Below are 20468 nucleotides of genomic sequence, written 5' to 3'. Positions count from 1 at the left end.
TAAATGTTGTAACTGTACCTACATCTACCATTTCTTCTGGCAGCTCATTCTACACAAGAACCACCCTATGTGTGAAAAAATTGCCTCTCAGGTCTCTTTTAAATCCTTCTCCTCACCTTAAAATTAAACCCTTTAGTTTTGAACGCCTCTATCCTAGAGAAAAAGACCTTTGCTATTTACCCTATCCATGCCCCTCATGATTTTATAAACCTCTATAAGGTCACCCCTCAACCTCCCATGCTCCAGTGAAAAAAAGTCCCAGCCTATTCAGCCTCTCCTTATAATTCAACCGTCCAGTCTCTGTAACATCCTTCTATACGTTTTCTGAACTTTCTCCAGGTTAATAATATCCTTCCTATAGCAGGGCAACCAGAACTGTACACAATACTCCAAAAGTGGCCTCACCAACATCCTGTACAGCCTCAACATTGCTCAGACCATTGAGTATAGGAGCTATGAAGGCAAGTGTGCTAAATGCTTTCTTTGTGGCAGCTGTAATACACAGGAGGCTTGGTTATGTGTGAAATGCACGTTAGGGATGTGAGTAAAAGAGCAGTTTCAGATAGAGCTTTGATGAAAAGGACAGGTTCGTTCATTCATTCACTCAATCTCACAGTACAGGAAGTGACCATTCAGCCTGTTTTACCTCTCCTTGCTCTTTCCCCACAGCCCTGAAAATCCTCCCAATTCAGAGACTTAATTCACTTTGAAAGTTGTTGTTGAAATCTCTATGGTCACTCTTTCAGGTAGTGCGGTCAAGATCATGACTTACTTTGATTTTTAAATAAAAGGGTCCTCATCGCCTGTCTGCTTCTTTTGCAGAGGGTTTTAAATCTGTATTTTTAAACATTTGTTCTCGGGCTGTGGTCATTGCTTTTGAAGCCAGTATTTTGTAGTCAGTCCCTAATTGTCTTTGACAATTAGGCCGTGGTCAACTGCAGCCTTCAACTGCTGTAGTCCACAGGATGGTAGCTACAACTGCAATGCCTTTAGGGAGGGAGTTCCAGGGTTTTGATTCAACGACAGTGAAGGAACAGCGATATATTTCCAACTCAGGATGGTGAATGGCTTGGAGGGAAACTTGCAGGTGGTGGTGTTCCTATGTATCTGCTGCCCTTGACCTTCTAGATGGTAATGGTCGTGGCTTTGGAAGGTGCTGTCGAAGAAGATTTGGTGAAATTCTGCACCTTGTAAATGGTGTCCACTACTACCACTTTGCTCCAGTTATAGCTTAAATCATAAGATTCCGCATTCACTATAGGTCTAATCCCTGTCCTTCACTTCCCATATAGCCTAGATTCAGGAATGGTTTGAGCTGTTGATTGGGAATCAGTTATTTGTTCACTTGGAGTGTTGACGTATCTGACCTGTTTCTAAGTAATCCTTCCATTCATGATTTCAAAGACATGGTGGGGACAGTGGGAGCATTTTCCTTGTAAACCTGGACTTCAGTGACACTATAAAGTAAAGCAGATTCCCAAACAGGGTCCAGTGTGAAACTGGGGTAAAGTGGAGTCTCTCTCTTCTCTTCATTTCTGATCCAGGGCATACCTTCACTTTGCATATCTACTCCAAGAGTTTAGCTGGAGTGTAAAGGCAATCTTACTACATGATGATGCTAGAATTGTACGGATAACATTATGGTGCTGTGAGGAACCTGTCCCTTTGATATTTCTCTCCATTTGCGTTACTTCTGCCCTTGACGGATGAGACTGCACACCAGCAATACAATGTACAAAAATGACCTTACAGCGTAAAGGCTAATGAAATGTGCTGGACCGTGATGGGTTCAAGGTGTACAGAGTCAGTCAGTGACAGAAAGTAACAATGTCTCTAATCTTCCTCTACAGAACAGTGAGTCATTGATTCGACCCTCTGCATTCAAGCCAGTTGTCCCCAAAAGCTTCCACTCTATGCAGAATCTGTGCCCACCACAAAGCAATGGAATGATAGACAGCAGGAAAAGCCTTAATGCCCATCATACCAGTAGTAGCAGCCCTTCAGCTGGGAGAGTCGGACTGGAAAAGGCAGGTCACAGCAGGACTATAAACCACGGAGGAGGTATGTCTGACTCTGGCCGTAACTCACTGACCAGCCTTCCCACGTACGGAACGGGCTACAGCCAGCACATTGGGCCAATGAGCGCTTCGACAAGCCACATAAACCGTCTGGGAACCTCGTACGGAGAGCGGGGAATGCTGAGCTATAATGGAATATCTACCTCCGATAGTGGACGGTCTTCCAGCAAAAGCGTGGCCTCTTTCAACAAACTCAACCACATGCAGGAAACGCTAACATATCACTCGCCATCTAACGATGATATCATTCAGGACCTTGAAGACCGGCTGTGGGAGAAAGAACAGGAAGTTCTCCAAATGAGAAGGAGCCTCGACAAGAGCGAAGCGGCCATCGTGCAAGTCTTTGAGGAGAAGCAGAAGATATGGGAGCGCGAGATGGAGGACTTGAAGCAGAATTACGCCAACAAGCTCCAGCAAGTGTCCAAGAAGGCCCAGAGAGCTCAACAGGCCTTACAGCTTCAAATCTTCAAACTCCAACAGGAGAAGAAGAAACTGCAGGAGGATATTGGGCAGTTGCTGCAGCAGAGAGAAGACCTGGAGAAAAAATGTATGACTTTTAAGAAAGAGCAGTCCGAACTTCTGCCCAAACTGGAAGAGACCAAATGGGAGGTAAGGGACAGTTATCTTGAAATTCCTAAGACGTTGCTAATGATTTCCCATTATATGTTCATGCACTCTGAATGTTACCCACACCAAGGACCATTTGCACCTGAAAATGCCATCGACTGAGCCACTGCAGGTGCTTTACTTTCTGAACTCTCCTGATATGAAATTATTAACTGAGAATGCTTGACATGTAGGACCCTAGTTTTGTTTAATTCACTGTGGGACATAGGCTGGCCAGCATTTATTGCCCATCCCCAGCAGCGACTGATATAACTGAGAGGCTTGCTAGGCCATTTCAGCCTGGAGTTAAGAGTCAACCACATTGCTGTGCGGCTGGAGTCACATGTAGGCCAGACAAGGGAAGGATGACAGTTTCCTTCCCTGAAGGACGTGAGTGAGCCAGATGAGTTTTTTTCCGACAATCAACAATGGTTTCATGGTCATCGGTAGATTCTTAATTCCAGGTATTTTTATTAAATTTAGTTTCCACCATCTGCAGTGGCAGGATTCGAACCTGGGTCGCCAGGACATTAGCGGAGTTTCTAGATCAATAGTCTAGCGATAATAGCTTGCCCATCGCCTCCCCCTAGTGCACTGATTCATCTCGTACCAGTCTGCATGGTGCAATAAACTAGAGTGTGGCTGTTATCAATTCAAGTATAGGATTCATACAGCTTCATGCTCTATAAGATTGGCCTTAATGCATTATGAAGACCCAAGCCATTTGCACACCATGTGAGCTTGATACTGAACTAGGCCACATCAAAGCCATCCAGCAAGACAATGTTTTCCTTGATTAGATCAGTACCCTCACTGTATATTGTGCCAACTCATGAACAGGCCTAAGCCCACCAGCTCTGGGAAAGTGCCCAGCTCCCTCTGATTACTCTGGGAGGTTGAGCTATCTCAAAATGTTAGCAACAGTTTCACCCTGCTACTATACAGTAGCAACAGGAGTGGCATTCACCAATACCAGGACACTGTTGTCAGGTATAAAAGACATTCTGCTTGTGCCAACCACAGCAGTCAGGAATTTAGGCTATAGTTTTCAATGTGGTTGTTTTGGTACATGATGCAGGAACTTTTCACAGTGAGTGGACATAAAATGAGAAGTCATTGCAAACTCAATGGGAATCAGACCTCAAGCAGATTTCTCCTCCTTTCTCTACACTTAAAAGAACATAAACTAAGTTTCTGCACCCCGTCTTTATAAATTAAACATATGTAGAACATTACAGCATAAGAACAGGCCCTTCAGCCCACCATGTCTGTGCCAACATGATGCCATTCTAATCTAACCCCATCTGCCCTTTTAACCCTGTTTAGTCTATTCTCCAGAGTGTAGAAAAAAATGACAGGGCAATATTATTGAAGTATTCAAGATTCTGAAGGGGATTGATAGAATAGACACTGAGAGACCATTCCCTGGTCAGCAAATGTGAAATACAGAAGCACGGTCTCAGGATAAGGGGCCAAATGCTTAGGACTGACATGAAGAGAAATTACTTCACTCAAAGGGTTCTGAATCCTTGGAATCCATTGGTGAATGTATTTAAATCTGGAATAGACAGAATTTTGGTCTCTTGGAGAATCAGGGGGCATGTGGAGTGGGTAGGAATATGGAGATGAAGGTCAAGATCAGCCATGATCATATTGGCCAGAGCTCAAGACTTGACAAGATGGTACAACACAGACAGAGCTCATTCAGTCCTTTGTGCCTGGCAATGGCCTAGTGGTATTATCACTGGACTGTCAATCCAGAGACCAAGGTAACATTCTGGGGATCTGGGTTCAAATCTCACCATGGCAGCTGGTGGAATTTGGATTCAATAACTAGCTGGAATTAAGAGTCCAATGATGATTGTGAATCCATTGTCAACTATTGGGGGAAAAACCCATCTGGAAGGAAATTGCCATCCTTACTGGGTCTGGTATATACGTGACTCCAGACCCACAGCAATGTGGTTGACTCTTAACTGCCTGATGGGCAATAAATGCTGCCTAGACAGTGATGTCCTCGCCCCATGAATGAATAAAAGAGCTATCCACTGTCTCACTCTTTTACATTAAGGGACAGTTCAATAAAATGCAGTGACAGACACTTAAGGAGATATTTCAAAAGGCACAGAATAGACACAAGCCAACAAGAAAGGAAAAATATAAAAGACAGGACTCATGATCCATGGTTAACCAAAAAGGTTAGAGGAAGTTTCAAACTCAGAGATAACCCATATAAATCATTATTTGGTTGTACAGAATTTGAATATTGCTGAAAAAGATACTCTTTTTCTAGTGTACTCTGATGGGAAGCTGTTAATGTAATTCATTAGAACATAGAACATAAAACAATACAGCGCAGTACAGGCCCTTCGGCCCTTGATGTTGCGCTGACCTGTGAAACCAATCTGAAGCCCATCTAACCTAAACTATTCCATTATCATCCATATGTTTATCCAATGACCATTTAAATGCCCTTAAAGTGGGCGAGTCTACTATTTTTGTAGGCAGGGCATTCCACGCCCTTACTACTCTCTGAGTAAAGAACCTACCTCTGACATCTGTCCTATATCTATCACCCCTCAATTTAAAGCTATGTCCCCTCGTGCTAGCCATCACCATCCGAGGAAAAAGGCTCCCACTGTCCACCCTATCTAATCCTCTGATCATCTTGTATGTCTCTATCAAGTCACCTCTTAACCTTCTTCTCGCTAATGAAAACAGCCTCAAGACCCTCAGCCTTTCCTCATAAGACCTTCCCTCCATACCAGGCAACATCCTGGTAAATCTCCTCTGCACCCTTTCCAATGCTTCCACATCCTTCCTATAATGCGGTGACCAGAACTGTACGCAATACTCCAAGTGCGGCCGCACCAGAGTTTTGTACAGCTGCAACATGACCTCATGGCTCCGAAACTCAATCCCTCTACCAATAAAACCTAACATACTGTACGCCTTCTTAACAACGCTATCAACCTGGGTGGCAACTTTCAGTGATCTATGCACATGGATACCGAGATCTTTCTGCTCATCCACACTACCAAGAATCTTACCATTAGCCCAGTACTCTGTATTCCTGTTACTCCTTCCAAACTGAATCACCTCACACTTTTCTGCATTAAACTCCATTTGCCACCTCTCAGCCCAGCTCTGCAGCTTACCTATGTCCCTCTGTAACCTGCAACATCCTTCCGCACTATCCACAACTCCACCGACTTTGGTGTCATCCACAAATTTACTAACCCATCCTTCTACGCCCTCATCCAGGTCATTTATAAAAATGACAAACAGCAGTGGCCCCAAAACAGATCCTTGAGGTACACCACTAGTAACTGAACTCCAGGATGAACATTTCCCATCAACCACCACCCTCTGTCTTCTTACAGCTAGCCAATTTCTGATCCAAACCGCTAAATCACTCTCAATCCCATGCCTCCGTATTTTCTGCAATAGCCTACCATGGGGAATCTTATCAAACGCTTTACTGAAATCCATATACACCACATCAACCGCTTTACCCTCATCCACCTGTTTGGTCACCTTCTCGAAGAACTCAACAAGGTTTGTGAGGCACGACCTACCCTTCACAAAACCGTGTTGACTATCCCTAATCAAATTATTCCTTTCTAGATGATTATAAATCCTATCTCTTATAATCCTTTCCAACAGTTTACCCACAACCGAAGTAAGGCTCACTGGTCTATAATTACCAGGGTTGTCTCTACTCCCCTTCTTGAACAAGGGGACAACATTTGCTAGTCTCCAGTCTTCTGGCACTATTCCTGAAGACAATGACGACATAAAGATCAAAGCCAAAGGCTCTGCAATCTCCTCTCTAGCTTCCCAGAGAATCCTAGGATAAATCCCATCCGGCCCAGGGGACTTATCTATTTTCACACCTTCCAGAATTGCTAACACCTCCTCCTTATGAACCTCAATCCCGTCTAGTCTAATAGACTGTATCTCAGTCTTCTCCTCGACTACATTGTCTTTTTCCTGTGTGAATACTGATGAAAAATATTCATTTAGCACCTCTCCTATCTCTTCGGACGCCACGCACAACTTCCCACTACTGTCCTTGACCGGCCCCAATCTTACTCTAGTCATTCTTTTATTCCTAACATACCTATAGAAAGCTTTAGGGTTTTCCTTGATCCTACCTGCTAAAGACTTCTCATGTCCCCTCCTGGCTCTTCTTAGCTCTCTCTTTAGGTCCTTCCTGGCTAACTTGTAACTCTCAAGCGCCCTAACTGAGCCTTCACGCCTCATCTCTACATAAGCCTCCTTCTTCCTCTTGACAAGTGATTCAACTTCTTTAGTAAACCACGGTTCCCTCGCTCGACCACTTCCTCCCTGCCTGACAGGTACATACTTCTCAAGGACATGCAGTAGCTGTTCCTTGAACAAGCTCCACATTTCAATTGTGCCCAGCCCCTGCAGTTTCCTTCTCCATCCTATGCATCCTAAATCTTGCCTCATCGCCTCATAATTGCCTTTCCCCCAGCTATAACTCTTGCCCTGCGGTATATACCGATCCCTTTCCATCGCTAAAGTAAACGTAACCGAATTGTGGTCACTATCACCAAAGTGCTCTCCTACCTCCAAATCTAACACCTGGCCTGGTTCATTACCCAGTACCAAATCCAATGTGGCCTTGCCTCTTGTTGGCCTATCTACATACTGTGTCAGGAAACCCTCCTGCACACATTGGACAAAAACTGACCCATCTGAAGTACTCGAACTATAGCGTTTCCAGTCAATATTTGGAAAGTTAAAGTCCCCCATAACAACTACCCTGTTACTTTCGCTCCTATCCAGAATCATCTTTGCAATCTTTTCCTCTACATCTCTGGAACTTTTCGGAGGCCTATAGAAAACTCCCAACAGGGTGACCTCTCCTTTCCTGGTTCTAACCTCAGCCCATACTACCTCAGTAGACGAGTTGTCATCAAATGTCCTTTCTGCCACCGTAATACTGTCCTTGACTAACAATGCCACACCTCCCCCTCTTTTACCACCTTCCCTGATCTTACTGAAACATCTAAACCCCGGAACCTGCAACAACCATTCCTGTCCCTGCTCTATCCATGTCTCCGAAATGGCCACAACATCGAAGTCCCAGGTACCAACCCATGCTGCAAGTTCACCCACCTTATTCCGGATGCTCCTGGCATTGAAGTAGACACACTTCAAACCACCTTCCTGCCTGCGGGTACACTCCTGCGACCTTGAAACCTTATTTATGACCTCACTACTCTCAACCTCCTGTACACTGGAGCTACAATTCAGGTTCCCATCCCCCTGTTGAATTAGTTTAAACCCTCCCAAAGAGCATTAGCAAATTTCCCCCCCAGGATATTGGTACCCCTCTGGTTCAGGTGTAGACCCTCCCGTTTGTATAGGTCCCACCTACCCCAGAATGAGCCCCAATTATCCAGGTATCTGAATCCCTCCCTCCTGCACCATCCCTGTAGCCACGTGTTCAACTGCTCTCTCTCCCTATTCCTCGCCTCGCGAGCACGTGGCACGGGTAACAAACCAGAGATAACAACTCTGTTTGTTCTAGCTCTAAGCTTCCACCCTAGCTCCTTGAATTTCTGCCTTACGTCCCCATCCCTTTTCCTACCTATGTCATTGGTGCCTATGTGGACCACGACTTGGGGCTGCTCCCCCTCCCCCTTAAGGATCCCGAAAACACGATCCGAGACATCACGGACCCTGGCACCTGGGAGGCAACACACCAACCGCGAGTCTGTCTCGTTCCCACAGAATCTCCTATCTGTCCCCCTAACTATGGAGTCCCCAATGACTAATGCTCTCCTCCTCTCCCCCCTTCCCTTCTGAGCAACAGGGACAGACTCTGTGCCAGAGACCTGTACCCCATGGCTTACCCCTGGTAAGTCGTCCCCCGCAACAGTATCCAAAACGGTACACTTGTTTTTGAGGGGAATGGCCACAGGGGATCCCTGCACTGTCTGCCTGTTCCCTTTCCGTGCCCTGACTGTAACCCATCTACTTTTTTCCTCTACCTGAGGTGTGACTACCTCCCCGTAACTCCTCTCAATTACCCCCTCAGCCTCCCGAATGATCCGAAGTTCATCCAGCTCCAGCTCCAGTTCCCTAACACGGTTTCCGAGGAGCTGGAGTTGGGTGCACTTCCCGCGGATGAAGTCAGTGGGGACACTAGTGGTGACCCTTACCTCCCACATTCTACAGGAGGAGCATACAACTGCCCTAACATCCATTCCCACTGTTCTGAATTCCCAAACAGACAAATTAAAAAAAAAACTAGTAGCCTTACCAAATCAGCGCTCAGAACCCTTTTTTTTTTGGTTAGAGGAGGAGGATGGGTGGGAGACACTACCTAGGTAGTGTTTCGGGTAAAGCAACCGCCCAAATATATTACCTCACTTACTCACTCCGAAAATGGAGTCACGCGAGGTAAGACTTTTATAATCGAAAAGCTCACCTTCCCAGGCTGCCCTCGCGCTTCCTCCCGGACTCCCGCCGCTGAAACAACTGAAAGGAATTGTACCAGTTAATGAGGATTAACAGCTTACAACCAGGTTTTGTTTGAATTTTAAACCAAGCAGGTTGACTCGGATTGGTCAGAGCATTGCCCCAAGAAATGAGCTCGTGAATGGCTGTCATATATTTTGTTTGCTTGAAACAGGTGCATTGCATGCAGTTGTTCTTTCTGCCTGCAAAAAAGAACAGGGGTCTGTTTATTAATTATGGAGCTTCCTGTACATATAAGTGTGTTATGCTGTAAGCCCAACTGACAACCTGAAATTGGTTTTCAACTTGGTTACAATTCTTCACAAACTCAGGATTGTTCAGCAGATGTCCAACTGCAGAATCACACCTCATGTTGGACATGGTTACAAATTTAGCAAGGATGGGCCAGTTGGGTATCGTTAGTACCTTGCTTGATGCAAACTGTTCTAACCAGAGTCAACCTGCCTCATTCAAAATCATCATTAATTGATGCATTCTCCATGGCAACATCTCCTTCAATCAGTCCATTTGCCAACCAATCAACACTCTCTCTTTGTGCAGTATAAATGTCCATTTTCCCCTTGAATGGATATTCTTGCAAATTGTCCTCATGAGTGCAAGATGAAAAGCTTCAACAAAATCAGCAGTACAAAAAGCATATAACTGGGCAAGAGAGATAGTAGGAACTGCAGATGCTGGAGAATCCGAGACAACAAGGTGCAGGGCTGGATGAACACAGCAGGCCAAGCAGCATCATAGAAGCAGAAAGGATGACGTTTCGGGCGTAGACCCTTCATCAGAAAAAACTGGGCAAACTTGGATGGCAACTTAGGAGATTGAACTGAACATTAAATACAGCAAAGATTGATAAAAAGATAAATGAGGAAGGAAAAAACTCGAGCATGAAAGAAAGCACACCAGAAATATAATAACAGGTATTAAAAATTCTACAGGTATTTAAAAAAACAAAAGATTTAATAACATGAACTGTGGACCTATACAAAGTGAGTCTAGGAATTAATAAGGAAAATTAAGGAGATGGCAAATTAATTAAGCAGGTATCTTAGATTGGTTTTCACTGCAGAGGTCACAAGGAATCTTCCAAAAATAGTTTTAAATCAGGAAATAAAGGGAGGGAGAAGTTTAGGAAGGATACATTCTATTAATTCTATTAGTTCTATTAATTTTAAAACAGTTGTGGAGAAGGACAAAACAGGTCCACAGGTTCAAGTTCTAAATTGGAGCAAGGCACATTTTGATGGAATTAGACAGGAGCTAGCAGGAGTTGATTGGAATGGTTTGTTTACAGGCAAAGGAACCTCTGGCAAGTGGGAGGCCTTTAAAAGTGTGACAGCTAGAATTCAAGGTCTTCATGTTCCTGTGAGGGTGGGGGGAAAGGTTGGCAGAGAACCCTAGATGACAAGCGAAATTAAGGCTTTGACCAGAAAAGAGAAGGAGGCATGGCTCAGGAGCAGGCAGCTGGGATCAAGGGAATCCCTGGAGGTACGTAGTGGGTACAGGAATTTACTGAAGAAGGAAATCAGGAGGGTGAAAAGAGGGCATGAGATAGTTTTGGCTGAGAAGATTAGGGTGACTCCAAAGAGATTCTTTAAGTATGTTAAAGGAAAAAAAATAACTAGAGAGGGAATATAGGACCCCTATAGAACCAAAGTGGACATTTATGTGTGGAACCACAGGAAATGGGTGAGGTGCTCAATTAATATTTCTCCTCTGTGTTTAGCATGGAGAAAGACATGAAGACTTGGGAACTTGGGGAAGTTAGTGGTGATATCTTGGGGACAGTCCATATCACAGTTCAGGTGGTGTTGGAAGTATTAGAATGTATGAAGGTGGATAAATCTCCTGGCCCTGACCAGATATATCCAACAACCCTGCAAGAGGCTAGAGAAGAAATTACAGGGTCCATGGCTTATATATTTGCATCATCGTTAGCCAAGGCAAGGGTCCGGAAGACTGGAGGGTAGCGAATGTTGTGCCCTTATTCAAGAATGGCTGCAAAGAAGTACCTGGGAATTATAGACAGTAAGCCTAACATCTGTGGTAGGTAAGTTACTTGAGAAGATTCTGAGGAATAAGAAACACATGCATTTAGAAAGACAGGGTTTGATTATGAGTAGTCAGCACGGCTTCGTGTGTGGGAGATCATGCCTCACAAATTTGTTAGAGTTCTTTGATGAAGAGACCATGAAGGTTGATGAGGGCAGGGCGGTAGATATAGTCTATATGGATTTCAGTAAGGCCTTTGATAAGGTTCCACATGGTAGGCTGGTCTGGAAGGTTAGATCACATGAAATCAAGGGAGAGCTGGCCATTTGAATACACAGTTGGCTTGATGGTATAAAGCAGAGAGTAATAGTAGAAAGATGCTTGTCTGACTGGAAGCCTGTGACGAGTGGTGTGCCTCAGGGGTCGGTGCTGGGCCCATTGCTGTTTGTTATCTATATCAATGATTTGGATGAGAATATACAAGGCATGATTAGTAAGTTTGTGGATGACACTAAAATAGGCGGTATTGTGGACAGTGAGGAAGGTTATCTGAAATTGCAGCAAGATCTTGATCAGCTGGGGAAGTGGGCTGAGAAATGGTAAATGGAGTTTAATGAAGATAAGTGTGAGGTGTTGCATTTTGGAAAGTCAAATCAAGGTAGGAGTTTCATGGTGAATGGTAGGGCCTTAAGGAGTGTAGTAGAACAGAGGGACCTTGGAGTGCAAATGCATGCTTCTCTGAAAGTGGAGTCACAGGTAGACAGGGCAGTGAAGAAGGCTTTTGGCGCACTGGCCTTCATCAGTCAGGGTACTGAGTATAGAATTTGGGAAGTTATGTTGCAGTTGTACATGATGTTGGTGAGGCTGCACTTGGAGTATTGTTTTCAGTTTTGGTCACCTTGTTGTAGGGAGGATGTTATTAAACTGGAAAAAGTGCAGAGGAGATTTACAAGTATGTTGCCAGGACTCAAGAGATTGAGTTCTAGGGAGAGGTTGGATAATGTGGGACTTTTTTCTTTAGAGCATAGGAGACTGAGGGGGTATCTCGCAGAAGTGTATAAGATCATGAGAGGCATGGATGGGGTGAATGCACTCAGTCTTTTTTCCAGGGTTGAGGAATCGAGGACTAGAGGGCATCAGTTTAAGGTAAGAGGGAAAAGAATACATGGGAACCTGAGGGGCAACTTTTTTACACAGAGGGTGGTACGCATATGGAATGAGCTGCCAGCAGAAGTGGTTGAAGTGTGCACATTAACAATGTTTAAAAGGAATTTGCACGAATGCATGGATAGGAAACGTTTAGAAGGATACGGGCCAAGTGCAGGGAAATGGGGTTGGCGTGGATGGACATTTTGTTCGGCATGGACCAGTTTGGGCCAAAGGGCCTGTCTCCGTGCTGTAGGACTCTGAGTCTATGACAATCACCAGGGAAGGCGTGTGAGCAAATCATTGGAGTTGCATTCTGGCAAGTCCTCAGTCTGATTCACTTCACCCTAGGGTCTTAAAAGAAGTGGGCAGTGAGATAATTAATGCAATGATATTATTTTTCTAAAATTCCCTCATGTTTGGAATGATTACCTTAGAGAATGGAACGTATAGCAGTACAGCACAGGAACAGGCCTTTTGGCGCAATATATCTGTGCTGACCATGATGCCATTCTATACTAATCCCATCTATCTGCACATGGTATCCCTGTATTCCATGCCTGTTCATATGTCTGTCTAAATGCCTCTTAAACGTTGCTGTCATATCTGATTTAACATCAAGACTGCATTTGTGTGAGGAGCCCTAGCAAAACTTGAGTTAATGGGAATCAGAGGGAAAACTTTCCACTGTTTGGAGTCATACCTGGCATCAAAGGAAGATGGTTAAGGTTGTTTAAGGTGAGAGTTCTCAGCATATCGCTCCAGGAATTCCTCAGGATAGTGAGGGAAAATTGGAGAATTTTAGTGCAGCTGTACAGCACTTGCGAGTGTGACAAGATGTGGCTTTAAGAGGGATTCGTTTGTCTTGTTTCTCTTGAAAGCAAGTGTTGTAAACCTGGTGCTGAGTTGTCTGCTCTGCGCACAGCAGTGTAGCTAGCTTTGTTTTTATTAAAGTAGACAAAAGAAGCATGAGTGGGTGGAGTCAGGCTTGCACAGACCCAGGGTTTCCAGGTTTTGCTTTCAGTTGGTGAAGCTGGAATTTTGGAAGAAGTCTCAACTCTGTCCAACTGTTGCTGCAAAAGCTTGTGTTCTTTCCTTACTGCTGGCTTTGTGCTTTCGCATTCTCCTTTCAATTTGCCTTTACCAAGCACATGGACTTCAGCAAGGCCTCCGACAAGGTTCAGCACGGGTAGACTGGTTAGTAAGGTTAGATCACATGGGACCCAGGGGGAGCTAGTCAATTGGATACAAAGTTGGCTCGGAGGTAGAAGACAGAGGGTGGTGGTGGAGGGTTGCTTTTCAGACCAGAGGCCTGTAACCAGTGGTGTGCCACAAGGGTTGGTGCTGGGCCCACTGCTTTTTGTCATTTATATAAACGATTAGGTTGTGAATATAGGAGGTTATGGTTAGTAAGTTTGCAGATGACACCAAAATTGGTCCAGTGGACAGGGAAGAGATTTACCTCAGAGTACAATGGGACCTTGATCAGATGAGCCAATGGGCCAAAGAGCAGCAAATGAAGTTTAATTTACAAAAATGTGAGGTGCTGCATTTTGGTAAGACAAACCAGGGCAGGACTTATACAGTTAATGGTAGGACCCTGGAGGTGTTGCCGAACAAAGAGACCTCAGGGTGCAGGTTCCTTGAAAGTGGAGTCACAGGTAGACAGAGTGGCGAAGAAGGTGTTTGGCATGCTTGCCTTCATTGGTGAGAACATTGAGTAAAGGAGTTAGGATGTCATGTTGTAGCTGTACAGGATATTGTTGAGGCCACTTTCAGAATACTGCGCACAATTCGAGTCACCCTTCAGTAGGAAAGGTGCTGTTAAACTAGAGAAGGTTCAGAAAAGATTTACAAGGAAGTTGCCAGGACTGGGGTGTTTGAGCTGTGGGGAGAGGCTGAATTGGCTGGGGCTTTTTTTCCCTGGAGCTTCAGAGACTGAGGGGTGACCTTATAGAAGATTATAAAATCAAGAGGGGCATGGATAGGCTGAGTAACCAAGGTCTGTTCCCCAGGGATGGGGAAGTCCAAACAAGAGAGCATAGGTTTAAGGTGAGAGGGGAAAATTTTAAAAGGGACCTCAGGGGCAACAGTTTCACACAGAGGGTGGTGCATATATGGAACGAGCTGCCAGAGGAAGTAGTAGCGGTGGGTATAATTACAACATTTAGACTGGTATATGGATAGGAAAGGTTAAAGGGGATATGGGCCAAATTCAGGCAAATGGGACGAGTTGAGTTTAGGAAACCTGGTCAGCATGGATGAGTTTGGCTGAAGAGCCTGTTTCGTGCTTTATGACTCTGTATGACTCTCCACTGGATAACACATTGGCATGGGTAGAACTCTAGCTAGCCATCAAGAAACAAAGTTTAAACTTAAATGGGTCATTTTCTATTTGGCAAGATGTAATGTGTGGTCAGAGTGACAGAATCAGTGCTGAGGCCTCAACTTTTTTCAATTGATGTAAATAACTTGGGTGAAGGGATGGAAGGTGTGTTAACTAAATTCACTCATGTCACAAAGATGGGTAGAAAAATAAACTTTGAAGAGGACAGAGGGACAGCTGCAAAGAATAACTAAGTGAGTGGACAAAGATCTGTCAAACGAGTATGATGTGGAAAAATGTGAAATGTCAGCAGGAAGAATCCAAAAGAAAGGTGTTAATGCTTCAATGATACAGAGCATTAGAACATAGAACATAGAACAGTACAGCACAATACAGGCCCTTCGGCCCACGATGTTGTGCCAACCTATTATCATACTAAGATCAATCTACCCTGCATACCCTACATTTTACTATCCTCCATGTGCCTATCCAAGAGTCGCTTAAAAGTCTCTAAAGTATCTGACTCCACTACCACTGCCGGCAGCGCTATCCACCGTCCACCACTCTCTGTGTAAAGAACCTACCTCTGACATCTCCCCTATACCTTCCTCCAATCACCTTAAAATTATGCCCCCTCGTAATAGTCATTTCCGCCCTGGGAAAAAGTCTCTGACTATCCACTCTATCTATGCCTCTCATCATCTTGTACGCCTCTATCAAGTTACCTCTCATCCTTCTTCACTCCAGTAAGAAAAGCCTAGCTCCCTCAACCTTTCCTCATAAGACCTGCTCTCCAGTCCAGGCAGCATCCTGGTAAATCACCTCTGCACCCTCTCTAAAGCTTCCATATCTTCCCTATAATGAGGTGACCAGAACTGAACACAATATTCCAAGTGTGGTCTAACCAGAGTTTTATAACCTCACGGCTTTTAAACTCAATTCCCCTGCCAATGAAAGCCAACACACCATACACCTTCGTTACAACCCTATCAACTTGGGTCGCAACTTTGAGGGATCTATGGCCGTGGACCCCAAGATCCCTCTGTTCCTCCACACTGCCAAGAATCCTGCCAGTAACCTGTATTCTGCATTCAAATTCGACCTTCCAAAATGAATCACTTCACACTTTTCTGGGTTGAATTTCATCTGTCACTTCTTTGCCCAGCTCTGCATCCTGTTAATGTCCCGTTGCAACCTACAACAGCCCTCCACACTATCCACAACTCCACCAACCTTTGTGTCATCAGCAAACTTACTACCCCACCCTTCCACTTGCTCATCCAAGTCATTTATAAAGATCACAAAGAGCAGAGGTCCCAGAACAGATCCCTGCGGAACACCACTGGTCACCGAGCTCCAGGCTGAATACTTTCCATCTACTACCACCCTCTGTCTTCTATTGGACAGTCAGTTTTGTATGCAGACAGCCAAATTTCCCTGAATCCCATGCCTCCTTACTTTCTGAATGAGCCTACCATGTGGAACCTTATCGAATGCCTTGCTAAAATCCATGTACACCACATCCTCTGCTCTACCTTCGTTGATGTGTTTTGTCACATCCTCAAAGAATTCAATAAGGCTTGTGAGGCATGACCTGCTCCTCACAAAGCCATGCTGACTATTTCTAATCAAACTGTCCTTTTCCAAATAATCATAAATACTATCTCTCAGAATTCTCTCCAATAATTTGCCCACCACAGAAGTAAGACTGACCGGTCTGTAATTCCCAGGATTACCCCTATTCCCTTTCTTGAACAAGGGAATGACATTTGCCACCCTCCAAACTTCTGGTACTACTCCAGTGGACAGTGAGGATGCAAAATCATTGCCAAAGGGGCAGCAATCTCTTCCCTCGCTTCCCGTAGAAACCTTATTTATATCCTGTCTGGCCCAGGGGACTTATCTATCCTCATGTTTTTCAAAATTTCCAGCACATCCTCCTTCCTACCCTTTCCCCCTACCCTTTCCCTGTAACCTTGCATTTCATAACCTGCACATTTGTGAACTGTGGGAGGAAACCGGAGCACCTGGAGGAAACCCACGCAGACACGGGGAGAATGTGCAAATTCCACGCAGACAGTCGCCCGAGGCTGGAATCAAACCTGGGCACCATGCCACTCCTAAGGCTGATTCGAGTACTCAGGCTCCACACAGCTAAAGGCATGGTTGTCAAAGGTGAAGCTAAAACGGCAGCTGCTCCTGAGGCCAGAGTTGCATTAGTATAGATATTGCTGAGGACTCCCTGGAGGAGTTTGTGGGGGTAGGGAAATGGGGAAGTTGTGAGGCATTGGCAAACAAGGGTGGGGATGTTAATAGATTGAGGTGTTGCCTGGACTGCTGTTCTCTCATGTTGTGTATTTGTCTGGTAGGTGTGTCAGAAAGCCGGAGAGATCTCCCTAATGAAGCAGCAGATGAAAGATTCCCAAGCTGACGTGGCCCAGAAACTGAATGAAATGGTGGCTCTGAGGACACAGCTGAAAGAGGCAACATCAGCGTTGCGGGCCAAAGAGGAGCAAGTCCTCATACTGAAGGACTCGGTCAATGCCAAGGGCATTGAGTTGGAAGTGTGTGAGAATGAGCTGCAGAGGAAAACCAGCGAGGCTCAACTCCTGCGGGAAAAGCTAGGCCAGAACGAAGCGGAGATTTGCGGATTAAAGCAGGCACTGGCCGCCAGGGTCCACCAGAACTGGGACAGCGAAGAATCAGCGGACAAGCCGAGGGAGGAGCTGGCCTGCGAGAGTGACGAGGCGAAAATGCAGCGGCAGAACGAGGACACGGTCAAAGCGCTGAAGAAGCAGATTGAACGGCTGCAGGGAGAGCTGAGGCTAGAGAGGCAGCAGCATGAGCAGCAGGTGGCACAGTTCGAGGAGGAGAGGCAGACGTGGCAGGATGAGAAAGAGAAAGTCATCAAATATCAGAAGCAGCTGCAGCTGAACTATGTGGAAATGTACCAGAAGAACCAGGCGCTGGAAAGCAAACTGGGAGAGATAAACACAAAGGCCAGTTCACCCACTGCCGACGAAATGAAGCAATGGACACCATCGCGACTCGAACGGATCGAATCCACCGAAATATAATCTGTGACGCTGACTGTTCTTTATGTTGATACACGGAGTGGGACGGTTTCCACGCTCTGCCTAAACCTATTTGCCTGTTCAATTCACAGGCATCTGGTATTTTGTTTCTGTTTCAGTGCAATGTTAAGATTGAATGCCACAAATTTGGCCTCTATTTTATTTTGAAATTGGCTATGTTAAGATTGAATGCCACAAATTTGGCCTCTATTTTATTTTGAAATTGGCTGTGGATTAAGTTAAATGCCAGCCTCCCTCCCCCCAACCATCCTTTGCAGTGAATCCTCTTTAAAGTTCAGTTTCTGTTCCCCATCGTCTGCTGACGTGGAGTAGAGGGGTCAGGCGGCCTCTGGCCCACTCCATCCCGGTTTGTACCAGTGTGGCTAGTGGTATATGCCAGCGTAGTCATTTCCCTGCTTGGCACTGTGCCCTACTGCCCATGTCTCTTCCAGCTTTGGGCTGGGAATCCAACATCCTATCATAATAAAACAGACAGAAAGCTGAAAAGCTGCAAAGTGCTCCTTGGGTCGGTGGTGTCAGTTAGATCCATCAGTCGGTGAATTGTTTCTGTCCCCTGTTGGACATTCCCCTTTCATTCTGTTCTCCAACAGCTCATTGCACCTTCCTATCACTTCTCACATCCCCTGACTGTGCACTTGTTGAACACAAGTTCATTCTCTAACGTCTTCTAACCCTGGTACAAAGGAACGTGAAACTTTAACTCTGTTTTACCCCAGCTCAGATATTGCTGCTTGACGTTCAGAACTTTTCCAAACTGTTTCAGTTTTTATACAATGGATTTCAGTCAGGTCTTCCAATGACTCGTACGCCAGAAACATTGATGAGGCCCTCAAGTGGCCAATTAATAGCCACCGAAGGCCAGACTTCGCCTGCTGCTGGTATTTTACTAACAATGGAAGGATGCCCAAGCCATGTGTCAGGCTACTGGGTAAATCTTGCCAATGTTTCTGTTAGCTCAAGGTTGATTGTGGGGGTGGGGGAGTGGTTGCCCAGCAGTGCCCCCACCTTTTGTTCCCCACTCCTTGGTCTCTCAATCGTGGCTCACCGTCCCCCTTAGGCAGACCTGGCAGACCTGTCAGAACTGGGCAAAATTGCCTCTGTCTGGCTTCCATGGGGGAAGGCTGCTGTCCCCAGCTCTGGCCACTGTTGCTGGTGGCGCCACTTTGACTGGAGAACTGCTATATCAGCAGCACTTAGAGTTGGAACTTAGAGTAGGCTCCGAGATGGGTGGTGGAGGGTACATCTTGAAGTTAGAGTGTTTTATAACCAAGCCATTCCTTCCTGGCCCTCCGGAGATGTGCTCACCTCTCTGCATCCCAGCTGGGAGGGGGATGGGTGGGTGCAAAGCCACCGGCTCCATGAAGACTTGCAGCCATCGACAGAGGGCTTCACACTCACCTCGTATCATGGAGTGTCTTACTTCAGGATGGTCTCACTTTATATTGTCATATTTTACCAAGGCGGACCAATGACGTTAGAGATCACACCAATGACGTTAGAGATCAGCCATGATCTAATTGAATTGTGAAATGGGCCCAAAGTGCCAACTAGCCAACTCCAGTGCTCCCTGAGCACAGTGGCTGGGGCACGCAGCCTGGGCACACATGCAGCTGATTGGGAAATGAAGAGGCAGCTTGTGATGACATTCTGTGTGAATGATCCCTTGCAGATTGCAGTGTGGAAGTTCACCAACTACCTGTACAACCTGTACAACCCATCTGTCTCTGTGAAGGCCGCACAGTGCATCATAGAACCAGATACAGCGCATTGCTCCACAATGAAGTGGCATATCCATCAGTTTCCCATCTTATAAATGCTGCCACAGAGATTTTAGATTTCAATCAATGAATGCTGTTCAATCTAAAACTTGAAGCTAACACCTTCATTTAGAATGCCAACACAAATTTTAGATAGAAGCATCAAGGTGCAGTGAACTTTGCAAATACTACCATGTTGTGCATTAACAATCCCTGAGACTTTAACCATTCAGTTTCCTCTTCTGTTTAGTTCTTCTATATTTCCTATGAAAAACTGCTTACAAAAGGTCTTCATCCTGATTTTCATGCATTTTAACATATTTCACCATCCTTTTTCCTTCCAGAAACAAATCTAATTATCACCTCAAACTCTGTGGCCATTTTCTTCAATGGCCTTCAGTGGGAGGATTTTCCACAAGTCTGTTTTCCCTCTGGATGGAAAAAAAGAATTCCTGCCATCATTCCTTCCTTCCAAGTTCTGCCTCTACCATCAGGAAGAATTTAGCTGTCAATAGCTTTTGTTATCTTGAAAGGTCAATACCTAATGTCATATTAGAGTCAAGAAGTCCAAACCACATTTCCAAATACAAAAGTGTTAACTTTTTTTTCCCAAAATGTAAAAAGTTGCATGCCAGTCTTTAAAAAACAGCTTTAGTCTCAATGTCCTTCCTTTTCTTCATATCCTTATCTTTTTAAATTTTGCCTTCTCTAAACACACACAGAAAAACTTAGAAATCGATTCTTACTCCAGTTATATCTTGCTCTATATTACATTAGAGGTAAAAGCATTTGAGTAAAGTCTGGAGATAACAGCATATCTGGAAAACAATATCATCTGTGCCTCAAATATGTAACCAGCAAGCTTATGTGGCTTTGCAGCTGGATATTAGAATTGTGAAACTCAACACAGGCCCTTTTAAATTGAGTGGAGTCCTAAACCTTAGTAGTTTTCACTCAT

General features: G+C 45.0%; 1 protein-coding gene across 1 annotated transcript in view; it reads left to right on the top strand.

The window, feature by feature from the left end:
• The window catches only part of LOC109931439 (leucine zipper putative tumor suppressor 3-like), a 62928-nt gene extending 43903 nt beyond the window's left edge, over window positions 1-19025 (top strand). Inside the window, exons 3-4 of the mRNA XM_048600471.1 lie at window positions 1851-2687; window positions 17028-19025. Of these exons, the coding sequence (XP_048456428.1) occupies window positions 1851-2687; window positions 17028-17735 (1545 nt within the window). The 3' untranslated portion in view covers window positions 17736-19025. The remainder of the gene's footprint in view (window positions 1-1850; window positions 2688-17027) is intronic.
• Window positions 19026-20468: the final 1443 nt, after the last annotated feature.

This window comes from Rhincodon typus, chromosome 1 (genome assembly GCF_021869965.1).
Source record: "Rhincodon typus isolate 14 chromosome 1, sRhiTyp1.1, whole genome shotgun sequence".
Lineage (NCBI taxonomy): Eukaryota > Metazoa > Chordata > Chondrichthyes > Orectolobiformes > Rhincodontidae > Rhincodon > Rhincodon typus.
This window is presented reverse-complemented; position numbering and strand designations above follow the sequence as displayed.